This window comes from Puma concolor, chromosome B2 (assembly GCF_028749965.1).
Source record: "Puma concolor isolate L17-30 chromosome B2, mPumCon1.1.hap2, whole genome shotgun sequence".
Lineage (NCBI taxonomy): Eukaryota > Metazoa > Chordata > Mammalia > Carnivora > Felidae > Puma > Puma concolor.
In genome coordinates this window covers 36,123,565-36,147,113 of record NC_141671.1, presented here as the reverse complement: position 1 = coordinate 36,147,113, position 23,549 = coordinate 36,123,565, and the positions used below count along the sequence as shown (strand labels likewise).

General features: G+C 50.5%; 1 protein-coding gene across 1 annotated transcript in view; it reads right to left on the bottom strand.

The window, feature by feature from the left end:
* Positions 1 to 23,549, bottom strand: part of RAB44 (RAB44, member RAS oncogene family) — a 34,125-nt gene that overhangs the window by 10,363 nt on the left and 213 nt on the right. Inside the window, exons 2-9 of the mRNA XM_086706712.1 lie at positions 19,186 to 19,403; positions 9,281 to 9,392; positions 8,118 to 8,286; positions 6,713 to 6,859; positions 5,974 to 6,064; positions 5,479 to 5,574; positions 2,918 to 3,105; positions 866 to 2,340 (exon numbers count right to left, since the gene is read on the bottom strand). Coding sequence (XP_086562838.1) covers positions 866 to 2,340; positions 2,918 to 3,105; positions 5,479 to 5,574; positions 5,974 to 6,064; positions 6,713 to 6,859; positions 8,118 to 8,286; positions 9,281 to 9,392; positions 19,186 to 19,392 — 2,485 coding nt within the window. The 5' untranslated portion in view covers positions 19,393 to 19,403. The remainder of the gene's footprint in view (positions 1 to 865; positions 2,341 to 2,917; positions 3,106 to 5,478; positions 5,575 to 5,973; positions 6,065 to 6,712; positions 6,860 to 8,117; positions 8,287 to 9,280; positions 9,393 to 19,185; positions 19,404 to 23,549) is intronic.

Genomic DNA, 23,549 nt, shown 5'->3' with positions numbered 1-23,549 from the left:
GGCTCACGTCATGATCTCGCAGTTGGTGGGTTCAAGCCCCGCATCGGGCTCTGTGCTGACAGCTCGGAGCCTGGAGCCTGCTTCGGATTCTGTCTCCCTCTCTCTCTGCCCCTCCCCCCCTCAAAAATAAATAAAAAACATTTAAAAAACTTAATAATAATAAAAAAAACTATTGAGCACTTATGACATGCCAGATATTATTCTAAGACTTGACATGTACGGACCGAAGTAACCCTTACAACCATTCTAGGAAGTTAGCACTCTTGTCCCCATTATATGCAGATGAGGGTTTGGGAGCTCAGAGGGGTTAAATAACTTGCCCAAGTTCATACTGCTAGCCAGTGGCAGAGAGGGGATTTGAACTCAGGTACTAACTGACCCTACTCTAGAAATACATTCTGTGTAAAGTGTTCAACTTGCCCAAGACAACTTCCTGCCAGAGCTTGGCTAACTGGCCGGGGGTGTTGATCCTGAACAAATGTGAGGGCAGGGACCCCCCCCCCCCCCCCCCCCCCGCAGTGGCCTGCCCACGGCCCATGTGGGCGGAGACTTGCTTGTTTTCACCATCAACCAGCATTGGCCCCTAAATTGCAGGGTGCTTTGTTGATGTGGCACATTATAAGCTAATCAGATCAATGCAGCAAAGCAAATTACCTATAATTAGAGATAATTAGTAAAATAGTAAGATTATGCCCACATAAAATAAAGTCTAATGCAGGGCCCGTGGCCAGGAGAACCTGCAGCTTCCCCGGAGATGGCTCTCTCTGGCCCTGCTCCAGCCCCTTGGCCCCGGGCCCTGGGTTTCCCCTCCCACCCAGCCTCCTCCCTCCTCTCCCCCGCACCCCCGGCCCAGGTGGGCTCTTACCCACAGTAGCTGCCAGCCCAGGGGTGAAGGTGTTTTTGTGCAGCAGGTGTAGGAAGGATGTTTTGCCCACGTTTGAGTCTCCCAGGAAGACGATGTGAAAGAGGTAATCAGGGTTGGCTGGAGGCTCGTTGGCAGTGAGGGACCCTGAGGATGGGGTCAGCTCAGCCTCCTTGGAGTCACTTCCTGGGTCTTCAGGCCTGTTCTCTGCCCTTGGCTCCCTGGGTCGTAGGGAGCCTTGTTCTTCTGTATGAGCAGCTGTAGGTGAGGGCATGGGGTGGGTTTCCAGCTCAACCATGGTGGGGAGGTTCTGTGTGGGCTCCCGGGGCCCTGCTCCATCCCCACGCTGAGCCCCCTCATGGGGAGAGTCCAGTGGAGGTGACTGTTTTCTAGAAGCAGGGGCCCCTGCTTCAGCCTGAGCCTGCGGTACATCATGCGGGCGAGGGGCAGGCAGACCGTCTTGCTGGGGGTGTTCTGAATGCCCCGTTTTCAGGCCATGAGCCTCAGTGGACTGCCCTGAACTGAGGTCTGGGCTTCCTTGATCCACCTGTTTCCTTTCCTCGACCTTGGGCTCTTCTTCTAGACTCTTGCGGGAAAGGGTGGGCAGGCCTTCTGGCCCGAGGACCTGGCTGTGAGCTTCTCTTGGCCCTCCAGGATGGCCCTCCTGCGCACCAGGGCCCAGCTGGCCCTGCTCCAATCCCTCTGTGGGAGCCCGACCCACAGGCTCTGGATCCTGGGAGGGCTCAGCCAGCCCCGGTGTGGGGGTTCCGGCTCCTGGGGACCCCAGTCCTGGCTCAGAGCCAGCGGCGTGTGGGTCCTGATGCAGGAGGGCCTCTCTCTGCCTGGGCAGCTTGACTGGGACAGGCCCGGGCTCTGGGCTCTTGTCATCTGAGTATGAGGCCTGGAGCTGTTCGCTGGGCCCAGCTGGGGCCTGGGGAGGAGAGGAGGTCACCGGAGGAGGGGGTGCATCCTCCAAAGGAATGAGCATTTTGAGTGCAGCTGCCACTAGGCTCCCTGACTCCTCACTCGGGGCCCCTGGGGAACTCCCGTGGAAGATGGCCTCGGGGCCGGGCCCTGACGCTTCCTTAGGTTCCAGGCTGTGAGGCTGGACAGGCTGCTCTGGACTGATGTCCTGCCCACCCACGTCCACTCCTTTCCCCTCCGTGGCCCTAGAGGGCGCCCCCGTGGGGCTCCTTGGAGCCCCATCCAGATCTGAAGGTGGCCCCTGACCAAACGGCAAAGAATGCAGCTCCGAGATGGAGATCTGCCTGACTACTCGGGGCGTCTGGGGGCCTGCCGGGGCTCTCGGGGTGGAGGGTGGGCTCCAGGAGAGCTGCAGGGCTCTGCGAGAGGAGGTGTCGAAGCTGTTCAGGAGCTGGTCCCAGTCATCCTCATCCCCAAACAGTCCAGGCAGGGGGGCCTCCTCTGAGGAGACTGCCTTGGTGTCTGGAGCTTTCTCCTCACCTGCCCTGGGGACACTAGAAAGGGTTTAGGAAGCTAAGGTCAGGAGAGGGGCAGATAGATGTCATACCAACCCCGCTTACATGTCTCCCCATCGGTAACGCCTCACAGCTGGCCCCCCTCCCGGTCTCTCTCTGCTCGGGCAGTCCTTCTCACCCTGCACACACCCCCTTCCTCCCCCTCAACCAATCCTGCCCATCCTTTGGGGCCTATATGAAACCTCACCTCCTCCAGGAAGCCTCCCCTGACCATCCTGGCCCATCTCACTCCTCTGGGCTGTAACAGGTAGAGTGAGTACCTGCCTGGGGTCCATTACCACACTAGACCGTGTGTGTGTGTGTGTGTGTGTGTGTGTGTGTGTGTGTGTGTGAATCCCAGTTGTGCGACCTTGACACATGACTTTCCCCTCTCTGTGCCTTACTTTCCTTGTCTGAGAAGCGGGCATGAGACTGTCAGCCTGGCATGGTTGTTGTAAAGCTTAAGGAGGGAGATTCTGGGGGTGTTCCGGGTGCTGACCAGAGCCTCAGAGAACTCCCTCACCTCTCTCAGGAAGCCCCGGGTCCCCACCTCAGCCCAGGGATGGCAGCTACTTGCCTTGGTTCCTCCTCCGTCTGCCAGGACACGTGGCCACTGGCGGCATTCAGACGCCCCCTGGTCACCTGCAGTCGCTCCTGCGCCTCTTCCAGCCGCCCAGCCAGGTCACGCTCGGCCTCCCGAAGCTGCTGGTTCTCCGCGTTGGCCTCCTGATGTGTGCTGCTGAGGAACCGGACCTGGGCCTCCAGCTGCAGGAGGCAGGGTGTGAGAAGGGGAGAAGCCCAGCTGCCTTCCAGGGCGACAAACAGCCTCCAAAGGCCACCGTGGGGTACAGACCCCAGGCTTCTGGAGACCGAGCTTCAACATAACATTGGAGGGGGGGCGCCCGGGTGGCTCAGGTGGTTGAGCGGCCGACTCTTGATTTTGGCTCAGGTCATAATCTCAGGGCTCGTGAGTTCGAGCCCCACGTCGGGCTCTGTGCTGACACTGCGGAGCCCGCTTGGGATTCTCTGTCTCCCTCTCATTCTGATCCCTCCCCTGCGCGCTCTCTCTCGCCCTCAAAACAAACGAACTTTAAACACACACACACACACACACACACACACACACAAAGGATTGGGGGGGGTTACCCCTTATTGGCCTAACAAGCTCCGTTACCTCCCACCCAGGAGAGACGTTTGAATTGCTGGGGTAGGGAGGAGAGAGGGAATTGTAGAAGGAAAACACGCTGCAGCACCACGAGGGCCTGCCACTTGAATGGGATCACACCCCCCTCTGCTCAAAGCTCTGTGATGGTTGCTCATCCCCGAACCCCATCCGGTCCGCTGGGAGCTCCCGAGCCAACAGCAAGTCACATGACTCGGAGATGGCACACAGCTGGAACACTCAGAGCGGAAGGTGAAACCTGCACCGGGGCATCCTGGGCCTTGCAGAGTCCCTCCCGCCCCACTGGGTCTCGGGCCTCCCCCTTCACCACTCTCCCCTCCCTCTGTCTGCCCCAGCCACAGGTCTCCCGGCTGCTCCTGGAACATTCATAGCACGTGTCTACCTCAGGACCTTTGCCCTCGCTGTTCTCTCTGCCTGGACTGCACTTCCCCAGATGTCACACGGCCCACCCCTCATCTCCTTCAGGTCTTCGCTCCAATGTCATCAACTCAGTGAGGTCTTCCTGGACTCCCCTGTCAAAACCTTTCTATCCCCCCACCCTGCTTCTCTTCTTCTCCTTAGCATTATCTCACATGTTACAGATTTTACCTGCTAATTTTGTTGGTCATCTATCTTCCTGACTAAGGCTATAACTCCATGGGCAGGGGCTTGTGTCTGTCACGTCCTCCAGAACCTAGAGCAGTACCAGGCACTGGTAGGTGCACCATAAATAATCATTAGGTGAAGGAATGAATGACCTCGGGGGAGACCCTTCACGTTGGCAGGGGATGGGACAAAATGGCCCCACGTGGAAAGTCCAATCTCCTCCCTTGGCCGAAGGGGTCTGCCTCCATTTCCAAGGAGCAGCTGTTGTGGAGGCACCTGGAAATCAGCCCCTTGGGAAGGTGAGACCAGGTGACAGGGCCAGTCAAGGCAACGGTGGGAAAGGCTCTGGGAACCTCGTCCATTGCTGAAGGACAGCTGGTTGTCCTGGCGAGTTTACTAACGATGGTGGTCTGGGAGTTGAGAAAGGAAGGGATGGTAGGGCAGGGTCTCAGACCCAAAGACTTAGTCACAATGCCAACTGGAAGTGACCACAGGCCATGAGCCCTGGGGCATCAGGGCAGCAAGGAGCTAGGTCAGACTCAGAGACAGTAACAACTGTGACGTGTAAAGCACCTACTATGTGCCAGGCACCACGCCAGGCCCTCAGATATGGCATCTGTTGTCATCCCAGCGGCCTTTTATTTATTTATTTTTAATTTTTTTTTTAACGTTTTTATTTATTTTTGAGACCGAGAGAGACAGAACATGAACAGGGGAGGGGCAGAGAGAGAGGGAGACACAGAATCTGAAACGGGCTCCAGGCTCTGAGCGGTCAGCACAGAGCCCGACGCGGGGCTCGAACTCACGGACCGCGAGATCATGACCTGAGCCGAAGTCGGACGCTTAACCGACCGAGCCACCCAGGCGCCCCTCAGCGGCCTTTTAGAGCAAGAGTTCTGATCTCCATTTCCGATGAGGAAACCAAGGCTCAGAGAGGTTAAAAACCTGCCCAAGGTCACTCAGCGGACAGTGGAGACAAAAGCCGAATACCACCCTGCCACTGAGCCTCTCCAACGTTGAGCTCTCACATTTGCCCAGTGCTTTCCTGTTTCAAAGTGCTTTCCCATTTATTACCTCATTTGACAAAACTAGCCTGGGAGATGCAGTAGATGTGGCTATTCCCATTTTACAGATGGGGAAACTAAGGCCAAGACAAGCAAAGTTGTTGCCTCAGATTTGCATGGCTCTTAATTGCAATGGCAGGGATTTGAACCTGGACCTTCCCAGCGGTCCCTCGGCACTGCCTGGCCTCATCTCAGCAAAGGGGGCCGCTCTTATACGGGAGCCCAGCCAGCCCCATGAATTCTCAGGAGATGGGTGTCAGAGCCTGTGCTCAGAAATCGGGCTCCCGGGGAAGCGCTGTCACTCACCTCCCTCTGGCCCTCAGTCAGCCGCTGAAATTCATGCTCCTTGGCCTCCAGGACCTCCTGCATCTGGGAGCTGAAGGCCAGGCGCCGGGAGTCGCTCTGCAGAGCAGACAGGTTTCAGCCCCAGCGCTGCACACTCTAAGCCCCAGCAGGGCCGGGCCTCCCCACACTCCACCTCATCCAGGCCCGGGGCCTGGGTCCAGGACGCCCCAGCAGGGAGGGATCTCAGGACAACTTCCCTGACGCAGGCCTAGATGGTGGCCACAAGGAGACAGGCCCGGAGAGCGAGGCCTGGCAGAGACGGGCAGGGGGCTCAGGCACAGCTCTCCCCACCCCCTCTCTCGGGAATGCCAGCTGGGGGGGGTGGGGTACGGTGACAGGACCTACTCCCAGCAGCCTCCCCGCTGCCCCCACTGGCCGGTCTCTGGCCCCGCTACTCGCCCCCCGCAGCGAGTCCAGGGCAGGGGGGGGAAGGGGCGGGCTGCCAGGGGAGGCCACCTCGGCCTGCAGCTGCTGCTTCTCCCGGAGGATCTGCTGCTCCATTTCCTCATAGAGCTGTTGCACCTCTCGATGGTGATCAGAGTCCCGCCTGGCAGGGGTGAGAGGCGGGCGGCACGTCAGCACCCCGGGACCCTGCTGCTGGCAGGGGTGGACTGGGCCTGGGTTTAGGGTCCATCCCACTGCTCACCTCAGGAGCCACTGACCCCTGCCACCCTGAGAGCAGTCATCCCAGTAATAGCCCCTGACCCACTCACCCCTGCCACCCCGAGAATAGTCGTGCCAGTAACAGCCCCTGACCCGTATGCCCTTGACATCGGTCATCATGCTGACTCCTGTAACCATCACCAAGATGTTGGTTCCCCTGGACCTGCCCCACGGTCCCTGTTGCCCCCTCACTCCATCGCCGCTTCCCGTGTCACCATCCCCACCCCCAAACTCAGACTCCACGCCAAACCCAGGGTTGCCACATGCGTCATAATCTACAAGAGCGATGTCCCTGGAGGTGGGTGCCACGGTGGCCCTGCACTGAGACACGCTTGCCATCCCCATCACTGCTGAGGCAGTGTCCTCCTCACCAGGACCCCCAAGCCATCCCTTCTTCCAGCTCAGCTCTGCCCCCCACCAGCTGCCGGGCCCCGAGGTGAACCCCAGGCCTCTATGCTTCTGGAGCAGAAGGAACCCAATTCGCATTCAGCCAAATGGCAGAGAGCACGTACTCCACACCAGCCCCACTCACTTCCGCAGGGTCAGCTCCAAAGCCTCTTTGTCGGCCTGTGCCTCCTGCAGGCGGCTGGTCATCCTGGCCAGAAAGCCCTCCAGGTTGCCTGCCAGCTGGGGCTCCTCCTGCCGCAGCTTCCCCCACAGCTGCCAGATCTCTGCCTGCCTGGGGAAGCCGGGTAGCCAGAGATTAGATATGAGATGGGACCAGGAGGCAGGGGGCCCACTTCTCCATTTTAATGGCAACACTCCAGGAGACCCCGGGCACCTGGGCCGCGTAAACCACTTTACACCCTACCAGGTATAATTCAAGTTCCCACCTCCTCCAGGAACCTTGGCCAGAACCTCTCCCTTTGTGAACCCCCACAGCCCTTCGTCTCTCCACGGTTTGGTGATGAATTATGGTGTGGGGGGGGGGGTGGGCCTCGGGGGCCTGACGGCCCAGGGTTTCCATTGCCTTCTCTCCTGTCCCGCTCTGTAGCTGTGTGACTTTGGTAACTCCCATGCCCTCTCTGGGCTTGTTTGTAAAATGGGGAGGCTGATACCTGCCCAGTAAGGTCGGTGGAGAATGAGACTTGCCCAGTGAAAGCATCAGTTTGGAGCCTGGCCCATGGCTGGCACTCGACAAATGCTGCTTTCACAGAGATTTAATTAAGTCATGAAGACAGATGCCGGAGGGCTGAGCCCAGGCCAAGCTGCCAAGTGGGCAGATGGCTCCCCACCACACCTGCCCTGCCAGCCTATACCCTAAGTCCCACGCTGCATGCCCCACCACTCCTGGCCCCACCTTCTGAGCGCCTGTCCTCACAGAGCCCCCTGAGGTAGGTAAACAGGCAACAGTGATTCCCTTGCCGGCTCTAAGAGACCCAGTGGGACCTGGGAGACGTGAGAGAGGCAGGGTCCCCCTTCTCTGAGCATGAGTGAACCCCATGAGCCCAGGGGCTGAGACAGTTTGGAGAAAATCCCTCCCCATCTCCAAACCTGTCCAGCCCAGGGCCTCACCGTACCTGAAACCGCTCCAATCGGGGGATCCTCTTTGTGGGTCAAGAAAGGCACCCTCAGTGAGTCGTGTTTTTAAGAATGTGAGTACCCTGGGGAGCCTGATACCCCCAACCCGCCAATCCTGGGGAGCAGTCATATAGGGCAGGACAGGGGGAGCCAGTGGTGGTGGGAGGGACTCCTCAAGAGCAGACACCCTCCACACAGGCTTCATTTAATCCCACAACCGCTCTTAAACTCACTGCAGCTGGGAAACAGAGGTCAAAGGTTAGGCCACTGGCCCACAGTCACACAGCTAACAAGCGGCCACACCAGGATTTGCACCCAGCTCTATCTGGTGGCCTCCCACCTTGACACCGAGTCCGGGTGAGTCCTCACCCCCACGGACTGGCAGGGCCCACCCCCACACACAGCGCCAGCCTTACTCGGGAAGTAAGTGGCCTGCCCCCAGCTGCTGTATGAATGCAAAGAACGCCTCCTTCTCCTCAGGGTCAGCCTCCTCCAGCACCGGGAGGCTGACGGCTGCAGATTCCCTCTCGGAGGGCACTGGCCTCTTTCTGCGGACCCCGTGGGTGCTGGAGCCGAAGACGTTCTCTGTGGGACAGAGGGGACAAAAGGCAGCAGAGTGGGGCTGGGCTCACCCCCCAACCCCCATCTCCCATCTTGCCCTGCTTCAGCCCTTGGGGAGATAACTGTATCTGCGTTGGTCACATTTATACAGGGCCATGTTCATACGTTCGTCCTATCGACCTTGGGAATCTACTTAAGTTATACTCCGCCCATTTTACAACGTGTCCATGCAGATTCCTGGCCTCCCTCTCTGTTGTCCCCCAAACTTTTGGAGACTCAGCAGACCTGAGAACTCTGGATGGCTTTGCTGACATTTAAGGCCGAGCTGTGCTTTGCAGGGCCTCTGCAAGGACATCACACGTTCCATTCCCTGGGCTGGAAGGTATACCCCTATTGAGAAGATCAGTGGAAATAATGTACCCCGCCAGCCTTGGTCTCCTTAGGTCCTTTTGGGACTGTCTTGAGAATCGGGTGTTGGAGTAGCCCTGCCCAACGGGGACAAAGGGTCAGGGAAGTCCTCAGCCACTAAATATCACCCTCTGCTGCTCCCTGGGGCCTGAAATTCCCTTAACCAAAGCTTTCCTCAGGCAGAAACGAGGCTTGTGGTCCCAAGAATGGGGGTGTTTAACTTCTTGCTCAAGGGAAGCCTTTTTTGGGGGAGAACACAAGTAAGGCATCAGAAAGTAAGCCTGGAGGCCTCCCTGGAGGAGGGGGGGGTTGCTAAGGGGAGCCCCCAGCCAATGAACTGCTTTCGCTGGTGGTAAAAGAAGTGAACAGGCCTCCTGGGTTAGAGTTTTAAGACGGAGCTCTGTCTTAAACCAGCTGCCTGCCCACACAGGCTTAGTATCCTCATCTCCAGAATAATCCATATTGTCATCCACACCCTGAATTGCTCTCAGGTGTGTGGTGAGGTCCTCTATTGCCTTTCCTGTCTGGCCAGCCTCCCCGTACTGGGCACACTGCATGGGACTCCTGGCTGTGCAGCAAGTCCCCAGAGGCCCTCCCAGGACAGACATACTGAGCCCAGAGCTGAATTCTTCAAGGGAGAGGCGTCCCTTCTGCTCCACATCCACCCAGTCAAAGATCATCTCCAGCTCGTCCTCACCACTCAGGAAGCTGAACTTGGCCACCTGCAAGGAAGAGGTAAATTGGGCGCTGTTCCCACTGGGGAAGACTCTGGGCCACCCTCAAGAAGAAGAGGTGTTTGGGGACGTCTGTTCGGCTCAGTCGGTTGAGCATCCAACCGACTTCGTCTCAGGTCATGATCTCACGGTCGGTGGGTTCGAGCCCCAAACTGGGCTCTGTGCTGACTGCTCAGAGTCTGGAGCCTGCTTCAGAGTCTGTGTCTCCCTCTCTCTCTGCCCCTCCCCACTCAGGCGTGCTCTCTCTCTCTCTCTCTCTCTCAAAAATGAATAAACATTAAAAAAAGTTTTTTTAATTAAAAAAAAGAGGTGTTTGCCTTCAGCCACTCCTATCTCCCCTCTCCCCAACTTTGGAGTCCCAGCCCCAACCTGTCCCATGGCCCACCCTTGAGGCTCCAGGACCCCACCCAAGACAGCACCCCCCTCAGCACGGCCTTGACCTTTCTCCACACTTTTTCCCTTTTTCCATCCAACATCAAAACTTATCTGTTCTGAGTCTCACCCTTTAGGATCCTAATAAAGGAGAGTAGCTAATCCTCCCCAGAATGTGTTTATCGGTATCCAAAAGAATTATCTGGAATTTGAAAATAAGTCCGAAAGGTTGACGGCACGTTCTTTCAGCATTCCACAGGGGCAAAGGCCACCCAAGCATCTTCTAGACTATAGGAATGTACTTCATTTCCTCCCCCAGCACAGACTGGAGGTCCCAGACTAAATGAAGTCACACATTAACCTGTAGATTTTGTCCAGGAGAGATGTAAACAATTTTCATCTGCTGGAACAGATAACCTCAAAGATTCATGGCCTGTTGTACATTAACCAGCTTTTAAAAATCGAACTCAGCCATCTCATTGTAACACTTCTTTGTTATTCAGCTTTTTAAATGCTCTTTCAACCATTCATAATATCTCTCATTAATTAATGAGCTAAATAGAGTCTTTGAGACGGCTTTATTTTGTTTTTGCCCAAGGGTAATAATTTTATCTTTTTGAAAATTATATTTTAAGAGTTTGGGAGGTTTCATGGAGATGCCCCAGTAAACTCAGATGTCAGAACCAAGCAACCTACGGTACTGGAGAGGTGCCTTTCATGGTCTCTGTGAACCCAAGCACTTTCTCTCTTGGCTCTTGGAGGGAATCCCATGTGTGACAGAACTTTAGGTTTGCTGACTCTGTTTCTAAAAAAATTTTTAATGTTTGTTTATTTATTTATTTATTTATTTATTTATTTATTTATTTTGAGAGAGAGAGCACGAGAGGGGGATGAGCAGACAGGGAGGGAGACACAGAATCTGAAGCAGGCTCCAGGCTCCGAGCCATCAGCATGGAGCCTGATGCAGGGCTCAAACCCATGAACCGTGAGATTATGACCTGAGCCGAAGTCAGATGTTTAACCAACTGAGCCACCCAGGCGCCCCATTGCTGTTTCTTATGTTGTTGTTGTCTTTTTTTTTTTTTTTTCCTCGCTGATTTTGTGTTTTCATTTTTGGTGGCCGCCATGATGGGGAATTCAATTTTATGGACCGGCCATTGCTGATCTCTGTGGGACGCATGATAGAGACCTAGTGTCCAGTGTCTATTGATTGAGAGGCAACAGAAAACCTGATTTGATGATCTTTGGTGGTGGTGGTGATGGTGGTTTTTCTACGTGTGCTCCAAAGTGGCGAAGCATTTTGTACCCACTGGGAAGGAGAACAACTCTTTGAGATCTGGACAGGTGAGTTTCGTGTGCCTGTGTTTACTTTTGACCTGTGGCCTGTGAGTTGTGGATATGAAGCCACTGTGTCTGTGTATCTATGTGTCTACATGTCTGTAATTCAGAAATACCTTTAACTCTTCTGTGAGTATGAAATATTTTTCTGCATCTGGCGGGTATTAATGACTTAGAGTACTATGTCTCTTACAGGAGTTCTGTGTTGATTGGTTTATAGAGACAAATAACTGTTTATATAAATCTAATTTCCCCCCAAATCACAGAAAATAAAGAAACTGAGCTTCTAATGCTTTAAATGTGCTAGATTAAAAAAAATTTTTTTTTAATGTTTATTTTTGAGAGAGAGAGACAGAGCATGAGTGGGGGAGGGGCAGAGGGAGAGGGAGACACAGAATCTGAAGCAGGTTCCAGGCTCTGAGCTGTCAGCACAGAGCCCGACACGGGGCTTGAAATCACCAACCTGAGATTATGACCTGAGTCAAAGTCGGATGCTCAACCAACTGAGCCAGTCAGGTGCCCCTGTGCTAGATTTTTTTTTTTTTTAATCCGTCTTAAAAGAAATTGCTAGCTCAGAAAGCTTTTAAGGAACAAGTTAATGTAATTAATGTGGATCTTTGGCTAAATTAAATTGGTTTAATAATTTTGCTTATAAAATATAAATAATATCTGTGTTTTCTCTGCTTTATATTAAGTATCGTACAATTATACTTTCTACTTTTTATAAGATCTGGATTTCTTTTTTGTTTTTGTTTTTTTTTTTATTGATTTTTTTAACGTTTATTTATTTTTGAGACAGAGAGAGACAGAGCATGAATGGGGGAGGGTCAGAGAGAGGGAGACACAGAATCTGAAACAGGCTCCAGGCTCTGAGCTGTCAGCACAGAGCCTGACGCGGGACTCGAACTCACGGACCGCGAGATCATGACCTGAGCCGAAGTCGGCCGCTTAACCGAATGAGCCACCCAGGCGCCCCTGGATTTCTTTTTTGTGAAGAAACTAGTTAATCTGAATTTTCCACACTTCTGATTTTGTCTCACTAATCAAATAATCCAACATAATCCTCACATAATGTTTAAGATTATAAAAATGTAAATTTGGGTTCAACTAAATTGATTCATTACACAATTCCAAGATCCTTAGGTAACTTTAAAAACATGAATTAATATTAATTAATAAAGAATTTTAGGGGGTGCCTGAGTGGCTCAGTCTGTTAAGCATCCAACTCTTGATTTCAGCTCATGTCATGATCTCACAGATGGTGAGTTCGGGCTCAGTTCATTATTTCAAGCACTGCTTTGGGCTCTGCACTGACAACGCAGAGACTGCTTGGGATTCTCTCTCTTTCTTCCTCTCTCTCTGCCCCTCCCCCATCTCTTTCTCTCTCAAAGTAAATAAACTTTAAAAGAGAAAAGAAAAGAAAAGAAAAGAAAAGAAAAGAAAAGAAAAGAAAAGAAAGAATTTTTGGCTACCTGGACAGTTTCTGAGAAAAACTGAAACATTGGGGCACCTGGGTGACTCAGTTGGCTAAATGTCTTACTTTGGATTTTGGCTCAGGTCCTGATGCCACGGTCATGGGACTGAGCCCTATGTTGGGCTCTGTGCTGGGCGTGCAGCCTATTTAAGATTCTCTCCCCTCTCCCTCTTGCCCCTCCCCCCCACTCTCTCTCTTTCTTTTTCTCTCAAAAAAAAAAAGAGAGAGAAAGAAAAAGAAAAGCTAAAACTTTGCTAAGCATGATTTTAAGTTTATATCCTTTTACTTCTTATTTTTATGTGCAAGAGAGCAGCTAGACCTTTGAGTCATGTTAATGAGTCAATTCATTCCTGCCACTTTACATAGTTGTGCAAGGCAAAGCAGAGATTCAAGTAGATATTTGTACACCCAAGTTCACAGTAGCACTATTCACAATAGCCCAAAGATGGAAACAACACACGTGTCCATTGAGGGATGAACAGAAAGACAAAATGTGGTCTAAACATACAGTGGAATATTACTCAGCCTTAAAAAGGAAGGAAATTGTGACACATGCTATATATAACATGAATGAACGTTAAAGACATCATGCTAAGTGAAAGAAGCCAGTCACAAAAAGACAAATATTGTATTTTTCCAGTTATACAAGGGACCCAGAGTGGTCCAATTCATGGAGACAGAAAGTAGAATGGGGCCTTCTAGAGGATGGGGAGAAAGGAGACTGGGAATTAGTGTTTCATTGGGGCAGAGTTTCAGGGCACCTAGGTGGCTCAGTCAGTTAAACATCCAACTTTGACTTGGGTCATGATCTCACAGTTCATGGGTTCGAGCCCCACATCGGGCTCTGTGCTGACAGCTCAGACCCTGAAGCCTGCTTCGGAGTCTGTGTCTCCCTCTCTATCTGCCTCTTCCCCTTGCACTCTGTCTGTCTGTCTCTCTCTTTCAAAAATAAATAAATATTTTTAAAAATTAAAAAAAAAGAAATCTTGCAATATTTGTTGCATGTAGATGAAAATCAAAACTGAGGGTATAAACTGTAACAAAATCTGACATCAAATATGGCTTGGGTTAGGAGGGTGAAGGTTAAATTTAAAAACAATATTTATCCGGGGCGCCTGGGTGGCTCAGTTGGGCGTCCGACTTCGGCTCAGGTCATGATCTTGCGGTCTGTGAGTTCGAGCCCCGCGTCATGCCATGTGCTGACCGCTCGGAGCCTGGAACCTGTTTCGGATTCTGTGTCTTCCTCTCTCTCTGACCCTCTCCCGTTCATGCTCTGTCTCTCTCTCTCAAAAATAAATAGACGTTAGAAAAAAAAAAAAAAAACAATATTTATTTATTTATTTATTTATCTGTTTGTTTATTTATTTATTTATTTATTTATTTATTTATTTATGGTTTGGGTTAAAAAAAGAGCATCATCAGAAGAACTACCAAATTAGAAGAGATGTTCAAGCTTTATGTAGGTAAAATGTCATTAATACACTATTTCAGAAATTTCATGCTTTATGGGAAGGCCCTGGAGATTTCTCAATGCCTTTGCAAGTGCTTATTTTCAGGGGGAGCACTGATCAAACCCTTATGAAATCATTATGTGCAGTATCCCAACAAAGAACTTTACTCTCTTCTACTCTGATAATATTAGTTACTGTAATAAATAATTACAGCTTTTCAGTCTCGTTACCAAATAAGTTTCTGCTTTCCTATTTTGTCCCGAAGTCTCCGGTAAAATCTGCAGGCCACAAAAGACTGACCCAAAGACTTGTGGGAAAGAACTGCACCAGGTTCTATGCTTCTGATACCTCTGTTTCTGTTGTTTCACTTGGGTACAAGGATTCTGAGCTGACATTAGCCGACCCTCAGACTGAACTGGTGGACTGACAATTTCTAGGACACTTGAGTCCAGAAGCAGCCAGCTCACCCAAGATCCAGCAGGACAAGAATTAATTACATAGAACGGAGTGAATTGTTCAACTGAGGTTAGACATTTTGATGTTTGTTTATTTTTGAGACAGAGAGAAACGGAGTGGAAGCAGGGGAGGGGCTGAGAGAGAGACATACACACAGAATCCAAAGCAGGCTCCAGGCTTTAAGCTGTCAGCACAGAGCCCAACGTGGGGCTGGAACTCACGGACCGTGAGACCATGACCTGAGCCAAAGTTGGATGCTTAACTGACTGAGCCACCCAGGCTCCCCTGAAGTTAAACATTTTAAATGCTGTCTGAATCTCACTGACTGACCCCCTCCTATACCAGAAACCAACAATTTTACTGAACCTCCTTAGTTTCCATGTTAACATAGTTATTTCCACGGGTTCAATAAGAATCTGTCCTCCTTTCTGTTGGGATATAGCTGGATGAATCAATTGTGTAACTGATGAGTCATGTAGGAGAATGATTCTCATATAATCAGACATGACGAGTCCATTGTAAAGAACAGCCATGGAACCAATGTCTGCAAAACCCTTCCAGAAACCTGGCCTGGAGCCAGTTGATAAAGAAAACCACTTTCGGGCAGGAGAGGGACCTTAGTAAAATTGGGAACCCCAAGGAGAAAGGAAACCCTTTGCATTTATAGGGGCTGCAGGCAAAAGGTGGTGGAGAGAGAGTCTTGGGTTTAGTTTCCTGGCCTGAGGATAGAAAATAGGGTGGCCAGCTTGACCCAGTCTGCCCCAGACTTTCCCAGTGTTAACACTGGAAGTCTCTCATCCCTTGTACCCCTCCAGTCCCAGGCAAACTGGGACAAACATTCACTTTACATAGAAGAGCAAATAACAGAAGTTTTAAATCTAAGGTTCTGCATGAAAATGTTTAGACAGAAGCTAAAATGGCTTAATGCCTTCGAAGTCTGGATTTGCAGAGCAAACTCAAGGATGCACATGTTTCACTTATGGAAACCTAATGAGAATTGGCTTTTTTATATCGAGAATAAGCTTGGGAGAGTATTTATCATCACAGAAAATCACCTGAATACTTGGAAACTTGGAAACAGGGCCGAAAGGTAGAGAGCATGTCGCTTCAAGCATTGTCTAGACTAGAGGAATGCACTCAGTCCATCTCATTGTTTATCTTTAATTAAAAGTCCCAGACGTGCTGAAGTTACTGGTTAACTTGTGGAGTTTTGCCCAGGAGAGATGAAAATAATTTTTGTCTAGTAGAACAGATAACCCCAAAGATTTACAGCCTGTGGGACATCAGCCATGTTAAAAATTGAACTCAGCAATCTTATCCTAACACTGTCCTGTCAGATTGCCTTTAAATACTGTATCCTAGCTTCTTACATACTTTTTGAGCCAGTCGTAACATCTTCCTGGCTCCTTCATTAATCAACAATAATAATTCATTAGATAAAAACTTTGATAAGTGTTGATTTTATATTTACTTGAAAGTCTATTTTTTACCTTTTTGAAAATTATATATACGTATATATATATAATTTATGTATAGATTATATATACATATATATATAATTTATGTATAGATTATATATACATATATATAATTTATGTATAAATTATATACATGTATATATAATTTATGTATAAATTATATATATGTATATATATAATTTATGTATAAATTATATATATACATATATATAATTTGTGTATAAATTATATATGTGTGTATATATAATTTATGTATAAATTATCTTTGTGTGTATATCTAATTTATGTATAAATTATCTTTGTGTGTATATATAATTTATGTATAAATTATATATGTGTGTATATATAATTTATGTATAAATTATATATATATATATATATTTTTAACTGAATTATTCTAGGGAGTTGGCAGAGGCTCCCCTGAAAAAGTCTTATTAATTAATTAATTAATAAGTCATCTCTGCACCCAACGTGGGGCTTGAACTCACAACCCTCGAGATCAAGAATCACATGCTCTACCGACTGAGCCAGCCAGGCTCCCCTGAAAATTATATTTTAACGTCAGCCATTTGTACCTTGTGGCCCTGAGGCTAGAACACAAGAAAGGTCAGTTTTGATGGGGGAAGGACAGAGTCTGGAGCATGGAACAGTGTCCGGAGGAGACGGGCAGGCCCAGTGTGACTCCAGCAACCCACATGGGCCCCTTTGCAGAGAATGAGGAAAAACCAAAGAAGAATTGGTCAATGTTGGTCTAGGCCAGAGCCTCAGACTCGTTATTCGAACACACAACCATGGCCGATCTTATGTTTCATTGATGTTTACGGTCATCGACATGGTTTGACTTCCAGGACTCTGACTGCTCCCCAGGATAAACTTCCCTGCTCAATGGGCCCGAAATTCTATCACTTGCAAGTTCCTTCTTTGGCTTGAAGTCCTTTCCTTTGTTAAAATGCAAATGTTTCTGGAAGAATGGCACACATAACGTCTTGTCAGCCATTTAGTTACACATTAATATAAACAAATTCCTCACTTTTTCTGAGAGCAATTTTTATTTATTTATTTACTTGCCTCAGAAAACATGTGTATTTGTCAATTAACCCAGAGAACATTTTGGGAGGCAAACCATAAAAGACTCTTAAATACAGGGGCACCTGGGTGGCTCAGTCGGTTAGGCGTCCAACTTCGGCTCGGGTCATAATCTTGCAGTCCATGAGTTCGAGCCCCACATCGGGCTCTGTGCTGACAGTTCAGAGCCTGGAGCCTGCTTTGGATTCTGTGTCTCCTTCTCTCTCTACCCCTCCCCTGCTCACACTCTGTCTCTCTCTCTCAAAGATAAATTAACATTAAAAAAAAGAGAGAGAGAGATTCTCTTAAATACAGAGAAGGAACTGAGGGTTGCTGGAGGGGTGTTGGGTGGGGGAATGGGCTACATGGGTGATGGGCCTTAAGGACGGCACTTGTTGGGATGAGCACTGGGTGTTGTGTAAGTGATAAATCACTAAATTCTACTCCTAAAACCAATACTACACTGTATATTAACTAACTTGAATCTAAAAAAAAAAAAGGTAATAATTTGTGCCAGACACAAAAACATTAATGTTATCGTGTAACAAATGTGTTTTGCAGGCAACCAGCTCAAATGAAACCAACAAAACGGAGAACATTTCTTTGCATACAAACATAAATACCTGATATGTACATTGTGCTTTTTGCCCACTGGTCTTTATATTTTAATTAATTAATTAATTTTTAATGGAAGCATCGTTGACACACAATGTTATATTACTTTCGGGTACACAACATAGTGATTTGGCAAGTCTACATGTATATTGTGCTCACCAGAAGTGTAGACACCACCATTCAACACTATTACAATACCTTTTTTTTTTTGAGACAGACAGAGAGAGAGAGAGAGAGAGGGCATGAGCTGGGGAGAGGCAGAGAAAGAGAAGGAGAGAGAGAATCCCAAGCAGGCTCTGCACTGTCAGTGCAGAGCCTGATGTAGGGCTCGAACCCACAAACTGGGAGATCATCAGAACCTGAGCTGAAAGCAAGAGTTGGACGCTCAACCAACTGAGCCACCCAGATGCGCCTATGATACTCTTAAGTGTATTCCCAATGCCGTATCTTTCATCCCCATGGCCTCCATAACTGGAAGCCTCTGTTCCCCACTTCCCATCAGTCTGTCCTTTTTTTTTCAATGTTTGTTTATTTTGGGGAGACAGAGAGACAGCCAGTGCCAGCTGGGGAGGGGCAGAGAGAGAGGGAGGCACAGAATCCGAAGCAGGCTCCAGGCTCTGAGCTGTCAGCACAGAGCCCGACACAGGTCTGGAACCCACAAACCGTGAGATCATGACCTGAGCCAAAGTCGGACACTTAACCAACTGAGCCACCCAGGTGCCCCTCACCGGTCTTCTACTCACCTCCCCTCTGGCAACCAGTTCGTTCTATTTATGAGGCTATTTCTGCTTTTTGGTTGTTTGTTCATTTCTTTTGATTTTAATTCTACATATAAGTGAAATCATAGACTATTTGTCCTTCTCTGACTTATTTCACTTACTACAAAACCTTCTAGGTCCATCCATGTGGTCACAAATGAGAAGATCATTTTGTATGACTGAGTAATATTCCTTTATATGTATATGCCACATCTTCCTTATCCATTCATCTGTCAATGGACACTTAGGTTGCTTCTATATCTTGACTAATAATGCAGCAATGAACACAGGGGTGCATATACCTTTTTGAACTGGTGTTTCTGTTTTCTTTGGGCAGATACCCAGTGGTTGAATTATTGGATTGTACGGGTTTTTCTATTTCAAAATACTTGAGGAACCCCCATCCTGTTTGCCACAGTGGCTGCACCAATTTACATTCCCACCAACAGTGCACAAGAGTTCCTCTTTGAAAGCAAATTTTGGATGAGAGAAAGGACAAAGAACAGGCATGCCCTGTCTTCCTGGGATGGAAAGTCTCAGACGGCTACAGAAAAGGGATTCAGGGGGCACCTGGGTGGCTTAGTCAGCTAAGCGTCTGACTTCGGCTTGGGTCATGATATTGTGGTTCATGGGTTCAAGCCCTGCATCAGGCTCTGTGCTGTCAGTGAGGAGCCCACTCTGGATCCTCTCCACCCCCCTCAGAAATAAATAAACATTCTTTAAAAGGAAAGAAAGAAAGGGGATTCAGGGGATGAGCTAGGGACGTGGACTCACCGCCAGGTCCTCGCGAGTGACAAAGCCCCTCTCCTTGGCACCACAGTCCTGGAAGAAGGCTTGCAATTCGGCATCCGCCTGGGAGGACCAGGACTCTGGCTCTGGGGCCGCAGCAGCATCCAGGCTATCAGCTGCTTCTCTCATCTGCCGGCGGCGGCTGGAGCCCAGCTTGCGGCCTTTTCGGGAAACTCTCTGTTCACTCTCCATACTGCTTCGGCCTGGGGACAGAAGAATGGTGAGGGGGTACCGGGCTGCCGAACACAGTCACTCTGCTGAAAACCCTCTGGTGGCTCCTGGAGACAAGACACCATGGCTGATGAAGCTGATTGGACCCCAGCTGGCCTCCCCAACTTCATGCCCCATCCCCAACCTCGTGGCCTCCAGCATGAGGCCTTTGCCCTTTCTGTTCCTTCTGCCTATCTATGTGCCCTCATCTCTTTCAGATGTTTGCTCCTGGAAAGTCTTCTCTAAGGCACCTGGGTGGCTCAGTCGGTTGGAAGTCTGACTCTTGATCTCAGCTCACGTCTTGGTCTCAGAGTCATGGGTTCAAGCCACACACTGGGTTCCTTGCTAGGCATGAAGCCTACTTTTAAAAAGAAAGAGGGGTGCCTGGGTGGCTCAGTCGGTTGAGCGTCCGACTTCAGCTCAGGTCATGATCTCACGGTCCGTGAGTTCGAGCCCCGCATCGGGCTCTGGGCTGACAGCTCAGAGCCTGGAGCCTGCTTCGGATTCTGTGTCTCCCTCTCTGTCTGCCCCTCCCCCGCTCGCTCATGTGCTCTTTCTCTCTCTGTCAAAAATAAACATAAAAAAAATAAAAGCGTAGTCCAATTCATTAATTGGGGACCTCCCCACTGTCGCTGAAGGTCTGAGGTCAGTTGATGAGGATTTTGTCTAGGTGAGACCCCAAGGACAGAAGAGAGGGAGGCTGGAGTCTGAAAGGGGTGTAGTCTGAGCCTGCCCTGGGCGGGGAATAAGTCTGGGGCACATGAAACTGTGTGGGGTGGGAGGAGCTTGATGTTCAGAGGCACGCTGCTTTCTGCCGGGCATGGGACTTGGGCCAAGCTCTAAAGGAGGCAGGTGGGATTTAGAAGCCGTGAACAGCATGTGCAAAGGAACTGAACAGCAGGAACAAGAAGGCCCCTCTGGGCTTTCTCTGCCGGGGTAAAAGGTCACAGACAGGCTGAGTGGAGGGGTCAGGGGACTCTGTTTCAGGGATGGGGGGCTTATTCCAGGGGTCCGGAGCCACTGGTCCAGCCTCCCTGTGGGCGTGTTCCCTCGCACGGGTTGCATAGGACTTGAATGAAGCAATTCCCCAGGCTGTGGAGCCCCCCAGACTTTAAAGGAAGTAGAGTCTGTCCCTCAATCTCTCTCCACCCACCCACCCCAGTCTTTCTCTTTCTTCCTGTGTGTTTTGTGTCTCCATCTGTTTCTCTCCAGCTTACTATCTTTGCCTCTCTCGGGGCCTTCCAAATCTGTTTCAGATGCAGTTTTAAGATCATAGATGAAAATCGCAGAGTCAGATCTGAGGCCCTTGCAAAAACCAAGTGTGCACGTCTCTTTCTAGCACAGTGGCTTGGGCTCAGCCACCGGGGGAGTATTTAAGCCACGTGAACCAGCAAATGCTACAAGTCAGGGCTCCCCACCCCACAGGACAGTTAGCAGTCTTCTCTGCCCAGACCCTTCCCAAGATCTAGCATGCGCTTGAGTGACAAGCATTTACTGAGAACTGACTGAATGCCAGCGCAAGGTAGCAGTCTTGCCACGATGCAGTGTTCCATTCGGTGAATTAGGAAGAGGTGCCCCTCCTCCTGGCAGTCCATCCCACCCTCTTGAATCATAGACATGGAAAAGGAGGCCCAAGAGAGGAAGTGACCTCCAGTCACAGTGCTTTGGAGTCAGACAGACCTCTGCGTCTCCCAGTCCTGCCGCTTGCTAGCAGTGTGACCTAGGGCAAATCGCTTAACATTCCCACGTCTGTTTCCTTCTCCCCCCCCCCCCCCCGCCGCCATGTCTGTTTCCTTATTGGAACAAGGGACTGCTGTCTACCCCACAGGGTTGCAGTGAGGATTAGATATGATAATGCAAGTTGAAACACCACCTCACCACCTCCCATTCCCCGGCACAGCCCCCCTCCCTTTCTGGCTTTTTTTTTTTCTCTTAACACTTGTCACCTTCTCAGAATAGTCTTTTATTCACTTACTCTGTAAATTCTCCATCTCCTCTCACTGAAATGCAAGCCTCCCATGAGTTGAAAGTATGCGCTTTTGCTTACTGCTGTAACCTAATTACCCAGGGCCTCAAACAGTGCCTTGCATACAGTTGGCGCTCAGCAAATACTTGTTGACTACATAGCCCACAATGAAGCACTCACAGCTGTGCCCGGCACACAGTGACTGCTGGGTGAAGGCGGCATTGACAATAGTGGTGATGATGCAGATGGGGGCAGAATTCCGCTTGAGCCTCATAAAAGCCGAGTACCGTGCAGATACGATTTATTCCCACTTGACATGTGAGGAAACCGAGGGAGGGGCGCTCCGAGAAGCAAGAGACCTGCCCAAGCCGTGACACCAGTAGTGGAACTGGCACAGGATCTACTGTGCTGGTTTGTGTGGGATGGGCTTCCCCCAAGGCCACTTCCTAGAAAGGTCCCTCCTTGGTGGGCCGAAGGGCCCCCTAGGGACCACGGATGCCTGACACACATGCGTGAGACAAGGGCTTTGGAACAGGGCCGAGTGGGCAGGCTTTGCCTGTAGGTGTGAGATTTGGAAACTCAAGCTGCACGTGGACTTCCGCTGATGGAGATAACACACAGGAGGCAGCAAGATAAGACTCTCAGTGGGGAAGCTTCTAGAACCAAAGCCCTGGGGGAAGAGTTTATAACGATACGGGTGCCACATCACTGAGTCTGTCAGGCTCCCGCAAGTAAAGGAAATGAGAATCCTAAAACAAATTCCCTGTGGCCATATCCCAGGATATGGGATGCTCTTGACATCCCTTTCTGGGAGTTCCTGGTCGAACTGCGTCACCGCAGCCCATTTCCAACAGTTCCCTGGCATTTGGTAAGAAGGCAGCACCTTCTGGACACCTCACCGGCTGCCACTTGGCCACAGCCCCAGCACTCAGTCCTTCCCCCGGAGGGCCTTTCCGAGGTACCACCCCCTGCCTGTCAGGAGGTCCCGGGATAGAAGCACAGCAGGTGCCCGACCACCAGCACCGCCTCAAAGTACGAACACCATCAGTCGTGGATGGCCAACTCTCCCTTCATGGCCTTGTAGCAACCCTAAAAACAGTCCGCGCCCCCTTCGCGGCCAGGAACGACCCCTCAGAGATAGTGGGGTCACACGCACACACACTCCCTCCTCAGCCAGCTCCCACTCAGCCACCGCCGACCCCTCCCTCACGGGTCTCACAGGACATTCCTCACAGGTCTTTGGCGCGGATGAAGGTCCCTGGCCACTCGGAGTCACTCGGGTCAACACCCCTCAGAGTCAGCCAGCAGAGGCACCCCTCCATCCTCTGCCACATCCCCACCGCCATTATCGCTACCTCACACCCATGACAGTCAGAAGCCCTTCACGACCAGGAACATGCACACACACCCTCAGCCCTACCCCCTTCCCCCACATTCCTCGCCCAAGCAATCATACAAACGTGAAAGCCAAACTTGAAAGCAAACGGATCTCACTCCCAGGCATCTATAGGAACCAGCTCTCCCCACTGGAGGACTGGGTTAGGGGAGCAGGCACCACGAGCTTTGGGTCAGGGAGCAGAGAGCCACATAAGAAAAATGGGGCGGGGGGGCAGGCACCTGAGTGGCTCAGTTGGTTAAGTGTCCGGCTTCGGCTCAGGTCATGATCTCAGGGTCCATGGGTTCAAGCCCCGCATCGGGCTCTGTGCTGATAGCTCAGAGCCCGGAGCCTGCTTCCGATTCTGTGTCTCCCTCTCTCTCTGTCCGTCCCCTGCTCATGCTCCGTCTCTCTCTCAAAAATAAAGAACCATTAAAAAAAAAAAAAGTAAAAAGAGAAATGGGATAAGCGACAGCTATCCTAGGGCTTCCCCAATTCCATCATTCTCTCACCAAAGGGGCAAGGAACTGGTTCTGCCCTTCACCCCACTTCAATAACTGAAAATAATAGTGAACCCAAATGTCCAGGTTGGTGGGTCTGAGAGACCACTGAACGCCTTGCTGTGGTCTACTCCCCGTCTCTGTTCCCCTCACTGACTTGTAGAGAAACCAAGGCTCTGAGAAGCCAGGTAACTTGCCCAAGGTCACACAGCCATCTAAGGTAGGCAATCTATCCCAGTCCCCTGCTCAAGGGCCCTCATTAGACCATGCAGAGAGTTCCCAATTCTTGAGAAAAGAA